Source organism: Myripristis murdjan, chromosome 18, assembly GCF_902150065.1.
Source record: "Myripristis murdjan chromosome 18, fMyrMur1.1, whole genome shotgun sequence".
Lineage (NCBI taxonomy): Eukaryota > Metazoa > Chordata > Actinopteri > Holocentriformes > Holocentridae > Myripristis > Myripristis murdjan.
In genome coordinates, this window is record NC_043997.1 from 5306816 (window position 1) to 5329813 (window position 22998).

The following is a 22998-nucleotide window of genomic DNA, read 5'->3' on the forward strand; positions in this document are numbered from 1 at the left end:
CACACATCCACGTCCCAGGTCAGAAATTTATCACTTGGGCACTTTCTTAACTTTAAACAACTGACATCTTGTTTTCCATAAAATCCATGCTGTTGTGTGTATTTTATCATTTCAGGTGATTTCTTCATGGACACATCTAGTTACTCTGCTGCTTATATCTCTTCTGGCATTGTTGTTGTTTTATTTGTGTGTGTTGGCATTGCCTTTCTTGTTTGCAGATGGAGAAAAAAACAAATTGGTAAGTTACATATAAATGTTTTCTTGTACTAATCAATCAATCAATTAATTAATTACATTTTTTTTTTTTAAATCCACAAAGTGGTCACTGTTCAGTGTTTTAAAAAAGGAACAGTTTTTTACTCTCCAGCCAACAGTCATTTTGCCCTTTTTCTGATTGTTTGGATTGTTATAATTACTTATCCAACAGAAATCAGTATCAGCACACACACAGACACACACACACACACACACACACACACACAGAGAGAGAGAGAGAGAGACAATAAATAAACAAATTAATAAATAAACAACATTAATAAAATCAAGGTAAAGTAAATTAAATAGTCCCAGCTGGATGTTTTAACAAACCCCAGGATTTTTACCAATTCATGTCTGGAATGCTGTCATTTCACTGGAAAACGTCACACTTCTGCTGTGATCCTGCAACTTCATCCTCAGTTTCTCACCTTTTTCTCCAAAAAAGTCAACACTGTTTGACATTTTTTCCTGCTTCTGTTTTCACACAGAGACCAAGACCCAGCAGAGAGAAGGACAGAAGACTGAATCTGTAAGAAACAACATAGAACTTGAGGTTCTGATGGAAGGAAAAAGAAAAAGAGAACATGTCAGCGCAGAAACAACAAATGAAGAGAGACAGAAGGAACTGGAGAAACAAATAGAAACACTCACATCACAGCTGATGGAGGCAGAGACACAGAGGGAGGAGAAGGAGAGGAAACTTCGCCAAACAGAAAAACAGAAAGAAGCTGCAGAGAAAAAGAAAAATGAATACCAGCAGTTACTAATACAGAGTTACCGGGATCTAATTGTCAGAAGAACAGAACTTGAGAAAAGACTAAACGAGGCCAAAGACAGTTGGAATATCTTTACCAAACATAACAAGATAAATCAAATTGACGAAGAAATTGATAAGATAAAGAGAATTTTTGATGCAATTCACAGAGCTTTAGTGAGTCAGTATTAAATTAACAGAGCCTTCAGATTAGAGATAGACCGATATGTTTTTTTCACGGCCGATACCGATTATTCAAGGAGATCGATAACCGATATTTAGAGCCGATATTCATTTGCAGTAAAAGTGAAAATACTGGCGTCAAAATTTTGAATAATACAAACTCCAACACTTAGCTTTGTTTAAACACCTTTAAGCATATGTTTATTAAACAGCTTTTTTAAATTTGCAACATGTTAAAGGTTTTTTTTTTTTTTTTTATCTTAGAGAATATACATATTTGTTTTAAAATTGTAACAAAAAGTGCAAGGAGGTCCCAGGGTCAGCAGCATCTCTTATAAAGTTTACTGAAAATTTTAATAAATTCATAGCTTCCTGAAGTTTTATAAAGTAAATAAAACAAAGCTTAATAAAATTTGCACAGAAATGTGAGTCTCAAATCAATTAGTAGTCCCAATTGAGCAGCACCAGATTGTGGTGCAAAAAGCAGAGTTGTTCAGTGTGCTCTCCAGTGAAGTGTTAATTTTGACAGCCATTTTAATTTTAGTCTTAGTCTTCTTTATGAAAATGCTTTTCAGTCTTTGTCACATTTTAGTCATTTCTGTCCTTAATAGTTTTAGTCTAGTTTTAGTCACACACACACACACACACACACACACACACACACACACACACACACACACGCACACACACACACACGCACACATGCACGTATGTCTTTAAAGTTTAAACTAATCAAATCATGCCAATACAGGTAGACTCTCCCATCAAAAGAGATGAAATGCAACCATACAGTACTTAATGATATACATTACACACATGTAAAATTGATAACAGTGGAATCACTTGTCATTACACAAAGACAGTCAAGAAACAAAACTTTTCGATCGTGGCTTTTTATTTCTGAGAACCAGACCTTGAGTGTACTGCGCCACTGTAATTTAGAAGATACATTTGACTATTATGATGAAAAACTTAACAGACATCAAAATATACGACCCCAGTCTATATTTACCTGTTTGTTTTAGGTTAGGTAAATTTGCTGACTTGTAAGTTCAAGTCCATCACCATCACCCTGTGTTACCGTGTGTGTGCGTGCGCAGGCTGCCTGGTAGCCTCATTTGTACTGTGTCGTTGGACGGATATGTGCGGCGAACATGACCACGATCTGTCTGGGCTTGTGTATCAGCTGTGTTCGCTGACACCAATCGCGGTCGCTACCACGGCGTGAGTTCTGCAAACACTTCTCCTCCTCCTGTGACTGTGTATCTGGTGCTGCGTTTAACTGTTGCGCCTGCACTTGCCGTTGCTGTTGCTCTGCATAGATCAACCTACCCTCAAAAGATTTGCTTGTCCCGCAGAAAGGGGAGTTCTGACTGGATCTCTTCTCCGTTCGTCCCTCCCAACATTTTCCTCTTGTTTTTATTCATTGACTAAAGTGTCAGTTATATTTTGTCACAGTCTTCGTCATCATATCTAACTTTTTATTTAGTTTTCGTCCGTGAAAAAGGTTCGTTGACGAATATTTTCGTCATAGTCTTCGTCAACGAAATTAACACCGCTCCAGTAAGACGGCTTCTCTTGCTCTCATCAATTGCAGATGCAAATTCCACTCGGTAAAACTTTTTCTCCTCTCCGCCGTGTGTGTGAGCACTGTGCACTTACAGCTTTCACTGCTGATTGGCTGTTACCCGTGGCTCTGCGTGTAACCAATCAGATGGTGCTGTGGGTGGGACAATGCTGGAGACAGAGACGTGAATGCAGACAGAGAGGTGCAGCTGCATCAGAGCCAAAATAACCCAGTTTTAAATTGATCTCTTATCAGCTGCCGGATTTAAAAAAAAAAAAATGCTTATATGCGTCAAATTGCCGAATATCGGCGCCGATAATCGGGCAGGCCGATAATCGGTCGATCCCTACTTCAGATCAGAGCAGACCTGTGAACCAAAGCACAAGGTGTCAGTTTATCATCTTTCTACCACAGACTGTATAAACTATTACAGTGCTTACTGTTTTAAACACAATATGGAAAATTAAATTGCTAATCCTGTTAATCCTTGCCCTTTCAGTTAGTCAGTTTCAGTCACTTTAGATTCCCTAGAGCAATGCTCTTGGATCTGTGTGCTGAACTGGATCCATTATTAGTCCCTGTTCAGTTGCAGGTGTTAACTCTGGGGTTTCTGACAACCGGCTCTTACCAGCGCGAATTGGCCGACAGGTATGTGTTTAATATCAACAATATAATGTTCAACTCTCTGCTTGAAGCCACTTTTGGCTATAATTCTAATATAATCCATAGGTCTGAGATATCGCAGCCGGGTCTAAGCGCAATAATGCCTGCCGTCTTGGATGGCATTGTTGATGTGACCAGTCCATATATCAGATTTCCCTTCACTGTAGGAGAACAGGCCAACAATAAAAGGCAATTTGCAGCAATGTTCGGTTTTCCAAATTTGATCGGCGCAATTAACTTCACTCATATATTGCTATAAGGGCTCCATGTCACAATGAATGTGTGTGTTAGTAGAAAACATGCACATTCCATTAATGTACAAGTCATATGTGACCCCAACATGCACCTGACAAATTTATTGGCACGATGGCCTGGCTCAACACATCACTCTTTCATCGTGACACACAGCCGTATAGGGAACAGACTGCAGACAGGCGCTGTGCGTAATTGCTGGCGTCTTGGTAAGTCAATTACAAAAAACAAACAAAAAAAAAAAACAACTAACCATTCAAGCCTGACGTACTGATGCACTCTTTCGCTATAACCTGCAGCCTGCAGCCTGCCAGTAGCGAGGTCCACCTGCAGCCTGGAGGTGACAGTGGCACCTCGATTTCCGTGTCTGTAAAATTCCGTTTTTTCCGCCTTTCTCTCGTAACACACCATTGGTCAGCTGGATCATTTACATATGCATCAACATTCATGAGGTGCTTTGCATTGGCCATTTATGGTTGAATGTGGGTGTTCAGAAGGTCAGCAACTCATGGTCAGTTTCCTGCATAGGTATCCCATTCACAGATCACATGCACAGTCCCTGTCTGTTACTCTGCGCACTAAGAGCATGCGAACACACATGGATCGCACATGAACAGACACCGTCAGGACGCTCTGAACGAATCAGACATTAGATTGGCTGTGTGAACTGTCTACCGCGAGCCGATGAAGAGTTTTTCATTTACCGCAGCAGCTTCTGGATTTAATTCATTCGTCTCTGTTGTTCGGACTGTCTTTTCACTTACCGCTGCAGTTTTCTGGACTTTTCTTGCTTCATTTGTTGAATTACTCCTTCCTATGCATCCATGAGAATGTGAGTAATCATTTATTGTTCTGTTATTCTTAATTCGGTTGTGTATGTTGTTATGCGGCAGTAGTAGTACAGTACAGTAGTAGATTATAGTGTTATACCGTATCATGCACGTCGGTTAACTGTTGCATATTTATTTATTGTCAGTCTAATAATGCATATGGTTCATGACGATATTGTTTATGTTGGTTAGTGACGCACCGTCGTGGTATCAGTTATCATTATTCATGTCAGAGTGGCATGGTGAGAACGCCGATGCGTCCGTTAAGGGACCGTCGCGCATTTCTTGATTCGCCCTCTACACATTATACCAGCGTAATATATATATATATGCACCTCTCTGAGCTGAGATGTTATTTTGCTGATAGTCCCTTACTATTAGGAGGATTGTGGTCTCTTTATATGTTCATTTTTTTTTTTTTTTTTTTTTTTTTTTTTTTGTGACTACATAGTATTATTATTGCATTGTGTATCTCATGCCTTTTGGTAATGTTTATTACCATCTCAATGAGAGTGTGTGAGACTTGGATTCATTAAGCCATCATTCCTGTTCTTACCGGACAACCTGTGGAGAGTGTAGAGACAATCACAGAATCAGCACCTAAGGATTTATTCATTCAGTCATTGAGAGGTCACAAGTTTGGTACTCAGTAAACCAACGCCTTTTTACAGTGGGCGTGTTGTGGGGCGGAGGATGAGACGCAATCTTGTCCGCAAACTTTCAGGTGGACTGTGATTTATAAAGGGAAATTGCTTGCAGGTGTGCGTACGCATGGTTTTATAAGTCTGGATTTTTTTGGGCGTACGCCATTTTCGGCTTTTGGGCGTACGTACACTTTTAGTATGGATCCTACGCAAAGTATTATAAATGAGGCCCCTGGAGTGTTTTAAATAAAGACTTGCTGGATGTTATGATCCTCAAAAACAGTTCCTCTTCTGCCCCCTGCAAGAGATCAGCTGTCATAAACACTTTGGTTGGCAGGACGATGCAGACCCGTTGTTGTGTAGCTCATGTCAGGAGATAAACTGCTGTTTTAAGTATTTAATGTATCAGTTAGTGTTAGTGTTGTCATGTTCAAACTTCATGATTAACTATTCATTTATACAAGTAGACAACAAAAATACTGGAAGAAAATGAATAAACATAATTTGACAATGACCAGCATCTTTAGCCATCTTTCCACAGCTCGGGCTTTTTTCCAAGCCAGATGGTATTAATGGCCGTCGGCCTCAAGCCACAAGAACAAAAACCATTCACAGCCGTGCTGATGACCCCACGTATCGCCTTATGAGCCGCCCATCACATGCCACCTAGGAGTAAAAGTCACACATCCCATCCATGCACGTGAGTGGGGAGTAAAGGAGGCAAGTGGTTAAAGTCTGCTGACCTGGCACTTACTAACTACTGCAGAACTATGTACCACAGGACTCACAGGAACGCACTAGTACACCTGAGTTTGGCGTGACAGTGGAAAACCGTCTATACAGCACCTTGAACACCTCCATGTCCACCTCTGTGTCCAGCACCATGGACAGCATCCTGACCACCTCCATGGACAGCATGGTGGTCAGTAGTCTGGGCACCATAAGGAAACTCTGCATTAAATTTTAACTTTCAGAATCTAAACAGTATTTTCTCTCTCTCTCTCTCTCTCTCTCTCTCTCTCTCTCAACAAAATGATAAATGATGATGATGATAAAGAGATCATTCTGTTAAACAACAATGTCTCAAGAAAATTCTTTAAGTCATTCCACTGTTTTCTTCGCATTGACTGAACAATTCAGTTTTTGGTGGGGTGTGGGTGGAGACTGTGTTTGTGGTCTCTAATTTTTTTTGTCTGACTCACAGCAACACAGACCTCGGCTGTTTCAGCAGAAAGTAGAACTTCCTGTAGCGTCTCTAATGCTCCACGCGTGTGAGACTTGAACGCAGCAGTATAAATATTGGGCTTTTGCAGGCTATTAAATTAACAAGCATGCTGAAATAAGAGCTTGTGTGAGGAAATTCTTCATAAGTGAAATATGCGTGATGTTCTGTGGGGTTCTCCAGCTGAATGCACAGTGTGGGACCTTTAGGGATATGAGCTCCACCCTCTGCGTCCACTGAGATAAGAGCAAATCAGATATGTAACTGACAGTGATGGTTTCTTTAATTATTATCTTTCAGCAACCCAAATGAAACAGGAACATTTAAAATCCATTCTCCCTCACATGCTCACAAATTAGACCCATCTACCTCAAGGTTGGACCCTCATCCTCTATTCTGATGCCTTCATACACTGGTGCAATAATGCAATAGTTTGGTTTCTCTCCTAAAAGACATTTGATGTACTCTCTCTCTCTCTCTGGGCGACACAAAATCCCCACAGCTGTTATGAAAATCAAACAGTCTCTCTCTCTCTCTCTCTCTCTCTCTCTCACACACACACACACACACACACACACACACATACATTACATTTTTAGAGTTTAAGAATTCAAAATATTTGTCAGACACAAAATAGACAATGTTTATTTGATATGTTTATTAAATATGTGTCCATGAGCATAAAAAGGAGCACCAGCAAGTCACAGAAACTTAAAGCCACACTGAGCAACTTCTGACCAGTAGAGGGAGCTGAGAGCACAAACAGAGTCAATCACATTTTGGGGATGGAAATGAGCGCTACATGTCACTCTCACAAGGCTCCTGTTGGATTAGTTGGATGAACTTGGATTATTTGGTCTCTGAGCTCCAATCTGACAACAGTGGGAGGAGCTTATTTGGGAGCTGAAACCAGGAAATACCAACAGGGTGGATTAAACTGTGTGGTGGAAAGAAGACACTCAGTGACGGCTCTCACATTGCAGTGGGTCATTTAGTGACTGTACCTTTAAAAAGTTAAAATTAAACCTAGAAAAAACGAGAATTCATTTCATAGTATCTGTAGTGAAGCAGAATGAATTTAAAATTGAATACAGAAAATGAAAAAAGGCCTATAGTGACTTATTTTTGAGTACCAAAATTCACAGGAATGTGTACATGACTTGAAATATCAATCACATGGTCTCTTAATAAAAAGAAAAAAAATGACAAGACAAACACACACACATTACCCTCTTTCTGAGGTGAAATGGTTGAAAAGTCAGTGTCAAAAGGATGAACACTAAAACTCCAGCATTTCATCAGGCAGCACCTTCACTCAGAAGTTAAAGACACAACAAAATTCAGCAAAACAGACGGATGAGGGTTAAAACAAAATAAATCCCGGAGTAAACCTGAGTAATAAATCCTACTCCACTTTTTACTGTTCTCCCTTTTTTTCTGTCACACTCAAGCTCTCTCTCTCTCTCTCTCTCTCCCCCCCCACACACACAAGTTGTGTGTACATCTTTGCATACATTGTATGGCACCATTCATACACAAAGCAATTCAAAGTGCTTTACAGAGACATAGAAATACATGAGGAAAAATAATAAAATAGTAAAACGGGAAAAGAAAAAAAACATTTAAAGAGCTGGTTGCCATGGCAGTGCTCAGGTGTTCAGGAAAGCTGCCTCACCTGGTTTGCTTTGGATTCCCCTACGTGACCTGAGGCGTCTGCATGCGTCATAACGAAGAAAAAGTAAACCACAGAGGTATCGAGGCCAAAGACCATTTAGTGCTCTGCAGACACTGTTTTCAAGTATATTCTCTGACACACAGGACGCCGGTGCAGTTAGTGAGGATTTTTCTACTAAGGCCTGTGAAGACACCGTTACAATAGTCAAGCCTGCTGAAAATAAATGCATGAATAAGTTCTTCTGCACCATTTTGAGAAAGAAATCTTCTTATTAGTGCGATGTTTTTGAGGTGGCAGCAGGCTGGCTTTGTAAGAGTGTCAGAGATGGGAGTTTGATCTCAAACAAGACGGATGAATTGGGTATAGCAACAATTAGGTTAAAAAATCACCACAACAACCTTTCCTGTTGTTTGAATTTTCAGGGGGTCCCTAAGCTGTTGCAGGCTTTTGAGTGCAGCTGCCATTTTTGCTGTTGATCACAGTAAATGTGGTCTGAGCAAAGAAGTTAGTGTTTGGAGTGAACAGAGTCAGGTGGTGTGTGACGCCCCGACTTCATCCTCAGTGTGAGCAGCATCCTGATGGGATGATGACAAAACAGGTCGCGTCATTTCAAGTAGTTCATTCATCTCATCAGGCTGGCCTCCAGGTTCTCCACCTTGCCGTCTGCCTGCTCCATGATCTGCTTCTCCTTGCTGTTCTCCACCACCTCCTCCTCTTCCTGCAAAATACAGAAAATATACCGACTTACTCTGTCAAAGGGAGGTGATACATGTTGACGCCACTTTAGCCTCAGCTGATTCGAATGTGGTGACTCAACCATAAAATGACCTTCAGTTGACCTTCGGAAATTGTTGCAAACAGGTGGGGGAAATGAAAACACACCTCAATCTGCACCTGATGCTACAATCATTTATGACAATCGTGGCATCAGGCTGCAACATAACAGAAGCGACAAAAATGAAAGTGGTCTGAATACTTTCTGAATGCTATGTCTGTTTCAGTAATAAAGTAAATTAGATGACAGTGGGACAAATGTCAGTGATAAAACATTAAGGAGCAGAACGTTGTGACTTACGGGCTTCATATTTTTTCCACAGACAGTAGACACCAGCAACAATACCAGGGATGAGAATGACGCAGGCAACGGCAATCCCAGAGCCAAGCTTAGTTTTCTCTCCTGAAAGACATAATGGAGCAGTCATCTTAGGAGAACAGAGGACAGACGTCTCTGAGCCAGACACTGAATGGACACACACTGACCAGTGCTGCTTGTTGGAAATCAAACATTTACCTTTGATTGTTGACCAGTTGTTTTTGGCTTCTTCTCCGACTGACACTGTTTGAAAAGACAGACAAGTTCAGGTGAGTTCAAATCAGACACACAGACCATCACTGATTATTTGGTTTTGATGCAGCACGTGAAAATGCTTTGCCCATTCCGCCTGAACCTCATCATTCGGTTTCTAACCGTGGACGACTGAGTCTGTAAATGTGACTGCACTTTGTCAGCTGATGATTTGTACATACAAGCTATTGTCTAATTCATGTCATGTAACTGCATCATCATTTATTTGCATCATCAAGGACTGCAGTGCAAATAATTGTAATGACTTTTTTATGTCAACCTTGTCATTGTAATCAAAATAGTAATAGTAATGTTTTCATTTTTCATTTTTTAATTGTCAAATACACTTACATTTGCACTACAGTGTTTTTTTTTTAGTTGTTTTGGAAGAGGGGGTTATCGGTTTATCAAATGGTAGAGAGACCATTATAATATGACCGACAACTTCACTGCTGCAGCACAGTAGATTTTATTTCATAACAAACAGTCGCTTCTACCAGAGTCAAATCTTGAGTATCTCCTAACAAAATGCCTCACATGCGCGTCCGAACCTTTATGTTGATCCAATGTTAATGCAGCTCTAAACAAAATAATTAACATATTTCAGAGGTTAAAGTGAAGTTCCTACACATGCAAAGTCACAAAGAAATGGGAGTTTTTTGCCTTTCACCATTTGTCTGTTTTGCATGCCATGAATGCCAAGAGACATAGAAAATTCTTATTTTCTTGTCTGATCAGTCCTGACCGTCCTCTCATAGATTTGCAGTGCTTACCAATGAGGGAGACAAAACCGCTGGTGACCATTGCCTTATTTGACAGCTTCATAACAGCACAGGTGTACTTTCCTTGATCGTCCTGCTGTACTCGGAGTAGTTTCAGTGACAGATTTCCTTTGGCCAGGTCCTCGCTGGAGAGGATGATTCTGTTTGTGTATTGCTGGTGCTGTTGATCATGGTCATCCTGTCCATGTCTGTAAAGGTGGACAAAGCTCTCGCCTTTTTTCCACACCACTGTCAGACTTGTCAAATTTTTCGGGGGCTCAGTGTGACACGGCAGAGTGACATTTTTACCAACTACAGCCCTCACTTCCTCAGTAGATTTAATCACATAGTCTTGTACTGTAGAAACAAATTTGACATGAAAGCCTTTATTAGTCATCAGTGGAAAAGCAGAGAGGAGGGGAGTGAGTTATTACAGGGTATACAAATAATACCAATTTACCATTTTAATCAATTCTAAATTATATTAGTGGAGTACCTTTAATAATAAAATAAAAACAAAAAAAATGTTTCGAGGTTAGCAGTTTGAATCTATTTTCAATATATACATCTGGCAAATAATAAAAATAATAATAAAAAATAAAAACTAATACTTGTGACAGTTTTTATTTATTTATTTAATTATTTATTTATTTATTTATTTATTAAAAATGAGACGAGGTCAGATTAGATAAACTTCAAATAATTTCTCCGAACTAATCCAACTGATCTTTGAGCTTAAAATGGCTGACTCCACTACCAGCAAATTAAAAATGCTTCCAGTGGAATTTTCCATTTAAGGGATTGTAAAATTCCTACTTACCAACAACAAGCTCAACTATAGATTCTCTGTCCAGTGAAGGGATGAAGCATCTGTATTTTCCTTCATCAGAGAGTTTCACTTCAGAGAGTTTCAGTGAAACGTCTCCATTCGTCAGTTTGCCCAGGGACAGAGACGTTCTGCCCTCGTAGGATGGATGTTTTTTATGCTCAAGCTCCCAACCGTGATACCACTGAAGGACAAATCTGTGGTCCAGGTCAGGTCTCGTCCACTCCACTATCATGTCAAAAGCATCCACAGCAGGTTCCAGGTGGCTCGGTAGGATGATGTCATCACCAACTATCGCCACTATTTGCTGAGGAGGACCAATCAGCTGAGACTGAGCTGGAGAAAAATAGGATTTTTTTCAAGGCCATGTCTTCCATGTCAGGAATGAGGTGAAACACAGATTATCGACATTAAGGATTAAAAATGGTCCAGGTCAACATATGCAGTATACGTCCGGTGGGTGATGTATAAAATTCCATATTTTAGACATCAAGCTGCCTGAATATTCTGGTTTACTGAGCCTCAAGGCCCTCTGTGTGGTAACCAGTCCTTCAGGAAAGATGACACTGACAGATCATGTGACAACACAGTGTGAGCAGCAACCCCGTCTTTAATAAGCCTACATTTGTGCATTATTATATGGGTCCAACTTGGGACAGCTGGACTTTATTTGAACAAATGGATGACATGATATTCCACAAAGGGACAAGTGAGCAGCTGTTAATAACAAACAGTTGCTTGTACCAGAGTCAAATCTTGGGTATCTCCTAACAAAATGCCTCACATGCACGCCTCACATGCAAAACGCTAAGCTCTGTGCTGAAGAAAATTGACAAAAACTGAACCTTTATGTTGATCCAATGTTAATGCAGCTCTAAACAAAATAATTAACATATTTCAGAGGTTAAAGTGAAGTTCCTACACATGCAAAGTCACAAAGACATGTGACTTTTTCGCCTTTTACCATGTGTCTGTTTTGCATGCCATGAATGCCAAAAGATATGCAAAATTCTCATTTTCTTGTCTGATCAGTCCTGACCATCCTCTCATAGATTTGCAGTGCTTACCAATGAGGGAGACATGACCTCTGGTGATCTTTTCCTTCTCTGACAGCTTTGCAACAGCACAGGTGTACTTTCCTTGATCGCTCAGCTGTACATGGAGTAGTTTCAGTGACAGATTTCCTTTGACCAGGTCCTCATGGGAGAGGATTGTTCTGTGTCTGTATTGATGGTGCTGTTCATCATGATCATCCTGTCCGTTTCTGTAAAGGTGGACGTAGCTCTCGTTGTTTTTCCACTCCACTGTCAGAGATTGCAAATCTTTCGGGGGCTCGGTTTGACACGGCAGAGTAATGTTTTCGCCAACTACAGCCCTCACTTCCTCGGTAGAGTTAATCTCATAGTCTTGTCCTGGAGAAACAAGTTTGACATAAAAGCCTTTATTAGTCATCAGGGGAAAAACAGGGGGGAGTGAGTGATTATTAGGAGAATATCAGCCAATGATCAGCAAGGTCTTCTGTTTTAGCAGTGTGGGCAGCATGAGATATATCTGTTGAACCTGATGTGAGAATTTCATCAGATCAGTTGTGAACACGATGTCAGATGACTGACAGCTTCACACACACCTTCCAGATCATCATTAGACAAGGCCTGCACTAAGGAAAGCCTGTCCAGTGTGAAAACTGAGCTCGGCTGCATGAAAACAGCAATGCATTTCCTCATAGACTATATCATGACATGTGCCAACTTGATCTCTGTGGCTTGATCTCTGTGGTGCAGGAGACATTCATTCTTTCGTTCATTCATCATAGGGCATTGTTTTACACATCGAGCTATAATCAGGTGATAATCAAGAGAATATCAGCCAATAAATATCAATAATGAATAAATATCTTGGTATATATATTCAGATATGCAGTGTAAACATTAATGTCAATCCCTGAATAGATTTTTTCTGATTAGGATCATTTACTTGTCTACTTGATCAGCTCTACATGACGTGTGTTCTGACTCCTGTCAGTAGTTGAAAGGGAAAGAAAGTTAAGTTTCCCCCTGGTGGTGGTTTTAGGTTACTGTGGCTTTAAGGTTTTTCCAGTATTCATGTATAGGCTACATTTGTCTCATCACAGAGTTGGTTGTCTGTGCCTTGGAGAGGAACCAACAGTAAGTTTATTGCCATTTTATCCAAATTCATTGCATCATTTAATGCATTAACGTTAGGCTGACCAACATTACATTCGCTGGCGGAGCTAAAGCTACCTCCTGGAACTTTGCCTTACTGCCCGTACCAAGCCACTGCCAGTGTGTGGAGATAGCTACGATGTAAATAAAGCTAACGCTAGCTTGGTGGTGCTCGTCTCACCCACGGCATCCTCACAGTTGAAAGCAAACTTCTCGTCAATATTTTGTTTATTGATGGTTTGTTTACTAATACTACAACATCGTTTAAACTGGCGCCGTTAATGTTATGTGTTGAAGCAAGTGTTATTGTAAACGGCAGTGCCTTATATTGTTTACAGAGAAAGGTTTTTGTCAAAATTTGGCTGTTAATCTATTTTGAAAGCATTTCTGAGCATAATAAGAACAAATCATCTACAGTGTGTTGATTTCTATTGCTTATAAGTGGCTCCAGTCTGCAGTTAGTTAAGTTTTATTAAGAGGATGTTGAGAAGGTAGCTAAATTAATTTCCACCTATTGACTGAAAACAATAGTTGACAAGTGTGATGCTTGTGATTTTTGGGACCATCTGCATGGTTGCAGTTTATTTCCTTTCATGCTCCGTCAAATTGCCACGAGGAAAGTGATGTAGACTGCACTTTAGTTTCACGTTTCATGTATTGTACTGTAATATCTCCTGTATTTGCATTGTCTTGCAGTTTTACAAAAAAGAAGATTCAGTAAAGGAACTTCTGTTAAATCTACTGGGTCTTTTGTTCGCTATCTGTCAGCCAGGACAGAATAGTAAAATGTTGACCGCTCAGCGTGTAAAGGCAATTGAACAACTGTGATCAGCAAGCAAAAACACTGCAAGATGAGTGACAACGACAAAGAGGAACGTCAGTCACAGCCGGAGACGAGGTCTCGAGTCTCAGCTTCACACAAGTCCTCCAGAGCCTCAACCCGGACATCAGTCAGCACCGCTGCCACAAGGGCCAGAGCTAAGGCTGAAGCAGCAAAAATTAAGGTATCCTTTGCAGAAAAGGAGGCAGCCATGATGAAAGAAAAGGCTTCAATAGAGGCAAGTCTTCATGTGTTAAAACAAGAAAAGGAGGCCACTGCAGCATCAACAGAGGCTGCAATATTCGAAGAAGCAGCAGCAGTGCTAGAATATAGGGAAGGAGACTATCTTGGTGAGTTACAGCATTTAGCTCTTGAAGATCCACTAAGACGCACCAAAGACTATGTAGAGACTCAGCAATTTGATACACATGCTCCACAAGAGCTTCGAAATGCTATGCAGCAGCCACCAATCGCTCATATTGAAACTCTCGAAACCCGGCCCCTTAGTAACAATGCACCAGATTCACTGCATGAGTCATTTAAGGAGGAAAAGGAGCGAAGACCTATTACTAGTGAAAGCTATGCACCTCCCCCTCCCCTTGGAGTATTTTTGCCGAGGCAGAAATATTCACCTGTGACTCCTGACACTCAAAGGAAGTACACATCAGCCACTCCTAAAACTCCTCACCCTGCCCAGAGTAACAAATACTCACCTGCAACTTCTCAGGCCCCTGACTTAGCCCAGTATCTTATGAGAAAAGAGATGGTCAGCTCTGGGCTACTTGCCTTTGATGATTGTCCAGAAAATTACTGGGCATGGAAAACATCTTTCCTTACAGCTACAAGAGAGTTAAATCTATCTGACCAGGAAGAGCTCAACCTCCTGGTCAAATGGCTTGGGCCTGAGTCCTCAGCTCAAGCTAAGCGGATAAGGTCAGTACATGTAAAAAATCCCAGAGCAGGTGTGTTTATGGTGTGGGAGCGCTTGGAGGAAACATATGGAAGCCCAGAGGTGATTGAAAATGCACTACTGAAAAAATTAGATACCTTCCCAGATATTTCTAACAAAGACGCACACAAACTCAGGGAGTTAGGTGACTTGTTAAAAGAGCTAGAAGCTGCAAAGGCTGAGGGATTCTTGCCTGGACTCATGTACCTAGACACAGCGAGGGGCGTGAATCCAGTTGTCGAAAAACTTCCTTTCTCTCTGCGAGAACGCTGGATCACGCATGGATCCAAATATAAAGAGGATTATCGTGTCCCCTTCCCACCATTCAGCTTTTTTGTTGACTTTGTATGCTCACAGGCTAAGACCCGTAATGACCCCAGTTTTGCATTTAACCTCTCCTCTACCCCTAGTCAGACCAAGATTGAAAAGGCTCCAAAATACTTCCCAAAATCAGCTGTGACAGTTAGAAAAACTGAAGTTACTGCCGCAGTTAGTGCCCCTCAGGCTAACACAGCTACAAAGAGAGATGAACCAGACAAGCAATGTCCCATACACAATAAACCTCACCCGTTGTCAAAATGCCGAGGGTTCAGAGGAAAACATCTGGATGACAGGAAAGCATACTTAAAGGAGCATTCAATCTGTTTTCGATGCTGTGCTAGTACCAAGCATATGGCTAAAGATTGCAAGACCACGCTTAAATGCAAAGAGTGTGAAAGTGACAAACATACCTCAGCAATGCATCCTGGTCCAGCTCCGTGGTCGTTTAGTGGGCAGGCTGAACACTCACCTGAGGACAAGCAAAGCGGGGAGAGGGAAGACCTTGCACCACTTATAGTCACTTCCAAATGTACAGAAATATGCGGCCGTATTCCCAAACCCAGATCCTGTTCAAAAATCTGTTTGGTCAAGGTTTACCACGCCGACCATCCGAGTAGGTCTCACAGAGTGTACGCAGTACTAGATGACCAAAGTAACCGGTCTTTAGTAAAATCAGAGTTCTTTGACCTACTAGACATAAACAGCAGTGCATCCCCCTACACTCTAAAAACATGTTCCGGCACAGTGGAGACTGCAGGGAGGAAAGTGAGTAACATCATAGTGGAGTCACTGGACGGAAAAACCAAGGTGACACTTCCCACCTTGTTGGAGTGTAATTACCTGCCTGATGACAGATCAGAGATCCCAACACCTGAGTGCACCCAATATTTCCCTCACCTCATACCAGTGGCTGATAAGATCCCTCCGCTTGACACCAGTGCCCCCATCCTGCTTCTGTTAGGCAGGGACATTTTGAGCTTGCACAAGGTACGTGAACAGCGTAACGGACCCCACAATTCACCATATGCCCAGCGCCTTGACCTTGGCTGGGTCATAGTTGGGGAGTTATGCTTAGGTGGTGCTCACAAGACAGAGGAAGTCAACGCTTACAAGACACATGTCCTTCAAAATGGACGCTCCTCTTTCCTTAAGCCATGCACCAACAATATCCATATAAAAGAGAGAGTCAAAGGTCTTCAAATGCCATCTCTCACTGAGAAGACCTTGCAGGAGACCTGTAAAGATGGTCTGGGGGAAAGTGTTTTTCGGAAAACTCCTGAAGATGACAAACCAGCCATGTCAGTGGATGACAACAGTTTTCTGAGAATAATGGAAAATGAGGTGTATATGGACGACGAAAACCACTGGGTGGCACCACTACCCTTTCGTCTACCCCGTAAGCCCCTTCCTAATAACAGAGAACAGGCCTCCCAGAGATTCAGCTCTCTCCAGCGCTCGTTCAGGAAAAGACCTGAGATGAAAGAGCATTTCTTTGACTTCATGCAGAAGGTCATTGACAACCGCCAGGCAGAGCAAGCACCTCAACTGGAGTCAGGACAAGAGTGCTGGTATTTGCCAACCTTTGGGGTATACCACCCCCAGAAACCTGGGAAAATAAGAGTTGTTTTTGATTCCAGTGCTGAGTACAAGGGAACATCATTGAATGATATGCTTCTTAGTGGGCCCAACCTCAACAACTCACTAATTGGTGTTCTACTAAGATTCAGAAGAGAGCAAATAGCTGTTACAGCTGACATAGAACAGATGTTCTATGGGTTCAAGGTCAGAGAGGACCATCGCAATTACCTTCGGTTTTTGTGGTACAAAGATAATGATCCAGATAAAGAGGTCATTGACTACTGGATGACTGTGCATGTGTTTGGGAACAGCCCATCACCGGCAGTAGCAACATATGGGCTGAGGAAGGCTGCAGAGCATGGAGAAACTGAACATGGTAGTGAGGCTAAACAGTTCGTCTTCAAAAATTTTTATGTTGACGATGGACTCGCCTCAGTGGCCAAGGAGGTCGAGGCTATCAATCTCCTGCAGCGAACTAAGGCAATGCTGGCTGAGTCCAACTTAAGACTTCACAAGATAGCCTCAAATAGTGCAAGAGTCATGGAGGCCTTTCCAATGGGAGAACAAGCAAGTGACTTTAAAGATCTAGATTTGGGAGCAGACCCCTTGCCCCCCCAGCGGAGTTTGGGCTTGAGCTGGGAACTCCAGATCGACAGTTTCACCTTCAGAGTGTCTAAAGATGTTAAACCATTCACTAGGAGAGGCGTGCTGTCCACGGTAAACAGTCTTTATGATCCCCTTGGATTTGCTTCTCCCATCACGATCCAAGGCAAGGCATTGATGAGAGACATTTCCTCAGAGCAGCACGAGTGGGACACACCTCTCCCTCTGGAGAAAGAGACACAGTGGAAAGCATGGACTGACTCCCTAACTGAGCTGGAACAGGTTTGCATTCAGAGGGCATATGTTCCAGTCTCTGTGTCATGCAGCAAACAAGCAGAACTGTGCGTTTTTGCAGACGCTTCAACTATGGCGATAGCTGCTGTAGCCTACCTACGTGTCTTGGACTATGACGGGAAATGGCATGTAGGCTTTGTAATGGGAAAATCAAAACTAGCCCCTTACCCTATGCACACTGTACCTCGCTTGGAGTTGTGCGCAGCAGTCTTGGCGGTCGAGCTGGCTGAAGTGATTCATTCTGAAATAGATATAGAGTTGCAAGCAGTCAGGTTCTTCACAGATAGTCGCATTGTATTGGGCTACATCCATAACAGCTCACGGAGGTTCTATACCTATGTAGCTAACCGAGTAGCTCGCATTCGAAGCTTTACTGAACCAAAGCAGTGGCAGTATGTGTTAACTGACCACAACCCTGCAGACCAGGGAACCAGGCCCATGCCAGCAGCTTACTTGTCCTCATCTAGTTGGTTGCTTGGCCCCCCCTTTCTCAGTCAGCTAAACACAGGTCAAGATGATGAGACAGAATCATTTGAGCTTGTAGACTCAGAGAAGGACAAGGACGTTCGGCCCCAAGTTAGCTCTCTTGTAACCAAGGTCACAGAACAATCTCTTGGGTCATCAAGATTTGAACGTTTTTCCACTTGGAAGAGCCTAGTAAGGGGCATAGCAAGCCTCATTCATGTAGGCAAATCATTCTCAAAAGAGAATAAGACTGCTGGATGTAAGGGATGGCATCAGTGCAGTCAGCCGCTCACCACAGAGCGTTCTCAAGCGAAGGTGGATATCTTCAAGGCTGTGCAGAAGGATGTGTATAAGGAGGAGCTGAAATGCTTAACCCACGACACCAAAGTCAACCGGCAAAGTCCCCTTGTAAAGTTGGATCCTTTCGTTGACAGGAGTGGATTGATTAGAGTTGGAGGTCGGATACACAAGGCAGACTTGGAAGACCAAGAGAAACATCCACTCATCCTACCAGCTGGTCACCATGTGACCGCTCTCCTAGTCAGACACTATCATGACAAAGTAGCCCACCAAGGTCGCCACTTGACAGAGGGTGCATTGCGCACCGCTGGTGTCTGGATAGTAGGAGGGAGGAGGCTTATCTCCAGCGTCATATTTAAATGTGTCATCTGTAAGAAGTTGAGAGGCAAAAGTGAAGTTCAAAAAATGTGCGATCTGCCGGTTGATAGGTTGACTATGGACCCCCCTTTTACTCATGTAGGACTTGATGTCTTTGGTCCATGGAGTGTCACCACTCGACGTACACGAGGTGGAGCTGCAGAGAGCAAGAGGTGGGCAGTAATTTTCGCTTGTCTAAGTACAAGAGCTGTACACCTTGAAGTTATGGAATCTATGTCAACCTCGAGCTTCATCAATGCCTTGAGGCGCTTTTTATCCATACGGGGACCTGTCAAACACCTAAGATCAGACAGAGGCACAAATTTCATTGGTGCATGCAGAGAACTTCAAGTTAACACAAACGACCCTGAAATCAAGAACTACCTGCAGGAGCAGGGATGTACATGGACCTTTAATGCTCCCCATTCCTCACACATGGGAGGAGCTTGGGAGAGGCTAATAGGAGTGGCAAGACGCATCTTGGATGGACTGCTAGTGAAGGATGGTGCTACCAGACTGTCTCATGAAGTCCTAGCAACCTTGATGGCCGAGGTTATGGCCATCATGAATGCTCGACCACTTGTCCCAATCTCATATGATGCAGAGATACCTGAAATGCTCTCACCTGCCACTATACTCACCCAGAAGGCGAGTGTTACTCCTGCACCCCTGGGAGACTTTGAATTGGACCATCTATGCAAGGTACAGTGGCGCCAGGTCCAGAACTTGGCAGACTCCTTCTGGAAAAGGTGGAGATTGGAGTACCTGGCAATTCTTCAGCCACGGAGGAAATGGACCTCGGAGAAGTCTGACCTCCAGGAAGGTGACATTGTTTTGATAAAGGACATTCAAGCAAAACGTAATGAATGGCCTCTTGGACGGATAGTTAAGGCTATTTCCAGCTCGGACAGCAAGGTCCGCAAGGTCATAGTGAAGACTCTTAGCCAAGGGGTACTTAAAGAGTATCTTAGACCCATTAATGATGTTGTTTTACTTATGTCACATAAGAATGAGTAAATTGTGGTATAACATATTTATACCAAGCGGGGAGTGTTCTGACTCCTGTCAGTAGTTGAAAGGGAAAGAAAGTTAAGTTTCCCCCTGGTGGTGGTTTTAGGTTACTGTGGCTTTAAGGTTTTTCCAGTATTCATGTATAGGCTACATTTGTCTCATCACAGAGTTGGTTGTCTGTGCCTTGGAGAGGAACCAACAGTAAGTTTATTGCCATTTTATCCAAATTCATTGCATCATTTAATGCATTAACGTTAGGCTGACCAACATTACATTCGCTGGCGGAGCTAAAGCTACCTCCTGGAACTTTGCCTTACTGCCCGTACCAAGCCACTGCCAGTGTGTGGAGATAGCTACGATGTAAATAAAGCTAACGCTAGCTTGGTGGTGCTCGTCTCACCCACGGCATCCTCACAGTTGAAAGCAAACTTCTCGTCAATATTTTGTTTATTGATGGTTTGTTTACTAATACTACAACATCGTTTAAACTGGCGCCGTTAATGTTATGTGTTGAAGCAAGTGTTATTGTAAACGGCAGTGCCTTATATTGTTTACAGAGAAAGGTTTTTGTCAAAATTTGGCTGTTAATCTATTTTGAAAGCATTTCTGAGCATAATAAGAACAAATCATCTACAGTGTGTTGATTTCTATTGCTTATAAGTGGCTCCAGTCTGCAGTTAGTTAAGTTTTATTAAGAGGATGTTGAGAAGGTAGCTAAATTAATTTCCACCTATTGACTGAAAACAATAGTTGACAAGTGTGATGCTTGTGATTTTTGGGACCATCTGCATGGTTGCAGTTTATTTCCTTTCATGCTCCGTCAAATTGCCACGAGGAAAGTGATGTAGACTGCACTTTAGTTTCACGTTTCATGTATTGTACTGTAATATCTCCTGTATTTGCATTGTCTTGCAGTTTTACAAAAAAGAAGATTCAGTAAAGGAACTTCTGTTAAATCTACTGGGTCTTTTGTTCGCTATCTGTCAGCCAGGACAGAATAACGTGAAATAGTAGTCATTAATGCAAAAAACATCAATTTCAGCCTTTGTTGCGCTTTTATGTTCCCACCAATGTCAAAATCAAACCTATGCCCTTGATTTGGGTCCAACTTGGGACAGCTGGACTTTATTTGAACGATTTGGATCACATGATATTCCACAAAAGGACTTTGCAGTACTTTGCAGATAAAATCTTCTTTTCAGGGTATGTTCCCAAACACAAAACACATGCCTGCCATGTTTGGGCTTGTACCCGATACAAATATTTTATCATACAAAGTTAAATTACATGACTGTCATCACAGCACAGGCAATGCATTTTCAAAGCGAGGTCCGGAGGCCCCCATGTAGCGTAAACAAATTATACTAATTAATCAATTCTCAATTTTATATATATATGTTGTAGTATTAATGCAAAACTTAAAAAATGTTTTTAGGTCAGCAGTTTGAATATTATCAATGTATGCATCAAGGAACAAAAAACCTTTTCAATTCCACATCTGAGAGTTTTCTCTTTTTTTCGTCTTTTTAATGAAACGAGTGGAATTTTCCATTTAACGGTTTGTAAAAGTGTAAAAATCCTCCAGAAAGTTCTGCCAGTGTCGTAAAAAAGCAAAAGAGATGAGAAATGTGGAAAGGTGAGAGCCAGACTGCTGAAATAATAATTAGTATGTCGAGTAAAATCAAGGTTTCCATCACTTAAAGGTACACGGAAATATGATCATAAACCTGGCTTACCTGCGAGCGAGGCGCCAAGCGACAAACTCATCACCAAAATCCCGATTATGTTCCTCTTCATTATCAAATTAGTGCGCAGAATAGACGTTAAAGTTTTCAGATGGCTGGATGTGGTCGGCAGTTCAGAAGCTAAGTTAAAGTGTTCTCCCCCGGGGGACTTTTACTTTCGATTTGAGCGACACAACCATTCAGGCCCGGACTGTACATCGGGAGAACCGAGAGATCTCCCGAAGCGCCGGCCTGTCACTGGCCTGGTGGCCTGCGCGTGTTTTTTTTTTTTTTTTCTTTCTTTTTTAGACAGGTCGCCGGCCAGGCCAATCAGCTTTTTTTTTTTTTTTTTTTTTTTTTTTTTTTTTTTTAAGTCAGAGAGACAGGCCAGGCCAATCAGAGGCCACCAACCTGTGAAGAGATCAAGACGTGATTGGTTTGTTTTGATTAACACCCGCCCCAACACTCCCAGTCCGTTGTAAACAGGCAGCATGTTGAGGAGGGGGTGTCGTGACTCGCGTGTGTGTCTGAATGTGGAGGAGAGGAGAGGAGAGGAGGCGGAAGCAGAGGAGAGGAGAGGAGGCGGAAGCAGTGGCGGTTCTGCCTATGTTGCCGTCCAAGGCGAAATTACTGGCTTGTATGGAAAGCCGTTTGAGCATATATTCAGATATCCCACTAGTTAACTTTTTTTGCACTCACTAGTGACACTAGTGAGTGCTACTAGTGACACTAGTGAGGCCAAAAATATTTACTAGTGTCACTAGTGAATGCCAAAAATGCTCACTAGTGTCACTAGTGATGCCTAAAATATTAACTAGCAAACCACATATGCAACTGACAGTGATGATTTTTTTTTTTTTTTTTTTTAAGTATCATCTTTCAGCACCCCAGTTGAAGCATTTAGCCCTCCTGTTATGTTCAAATTTTCTAACATCTCTTATGTTTGGGGTCAATTTGACGCCAGCAGTTTAAACCTCCACAAAATTATTATAACTAAAATTATTACCAAAGTTTATGTGTCAGGTACTTTATGTTTCTTTGTTGACGACCTAAATAACCCTTTAAATAAAACATGACACCTCCTACAGCTCCACTTATACATCCAGTATTCCTATTACAGGACTATGGAAAAATATGCAAATCACCATAAAATCTCACCGACTGACCTAAAATTGGAAAGAAATATTAAGTTTTGGTGTTTTAATGGATTTATGTTATTTCTAAGTACAGATTTTTGTTATTTATAACCAATGCGTTACAAAGTGTGTACAGGACATTGAAAACATATCATCATGTGAATTTCATGTTTACCCGGTAGAACCTATTAGGAACATTAGGAAAACTCATTAAATATGAAGAAAAAAAAATGATGTTAATCAGTTATTTAGAGACGTTAAACATTGGCTGGGGTCA

General features: G+C 41.8%; 1 protein-coding gene across 1 annotated transcript; it reads right to left on the reverse strand.

The window, feature by feature from the left end:
• Nucleotides 1–10003: 10003 nt before the first annotated feature.
• Nucleotides 10004–21785, reverse strand: LOC115377032 (CD276 antigen-like). The gene is made up of 5 exons (XM_030076885.1): nt 21598–21785; nt 12048–12392; nt 10975–11316; nt 10167–10511; nt 10004–10017 (listed from the first exon to the last, which is right to left on the reverse strand). The coding sequence occupies exons 1-5, from the start codon at nt 21656–21658 to the stop codon at nt 10004–10006; spliced, it is 1107 nt and encodes a 368-aa protein (XP_029932745.1). The 5' UTR covers nt 21659–21785.
• Between the last annotated feature and the right edge of the window lie 1213 nt (nt 21786–22998).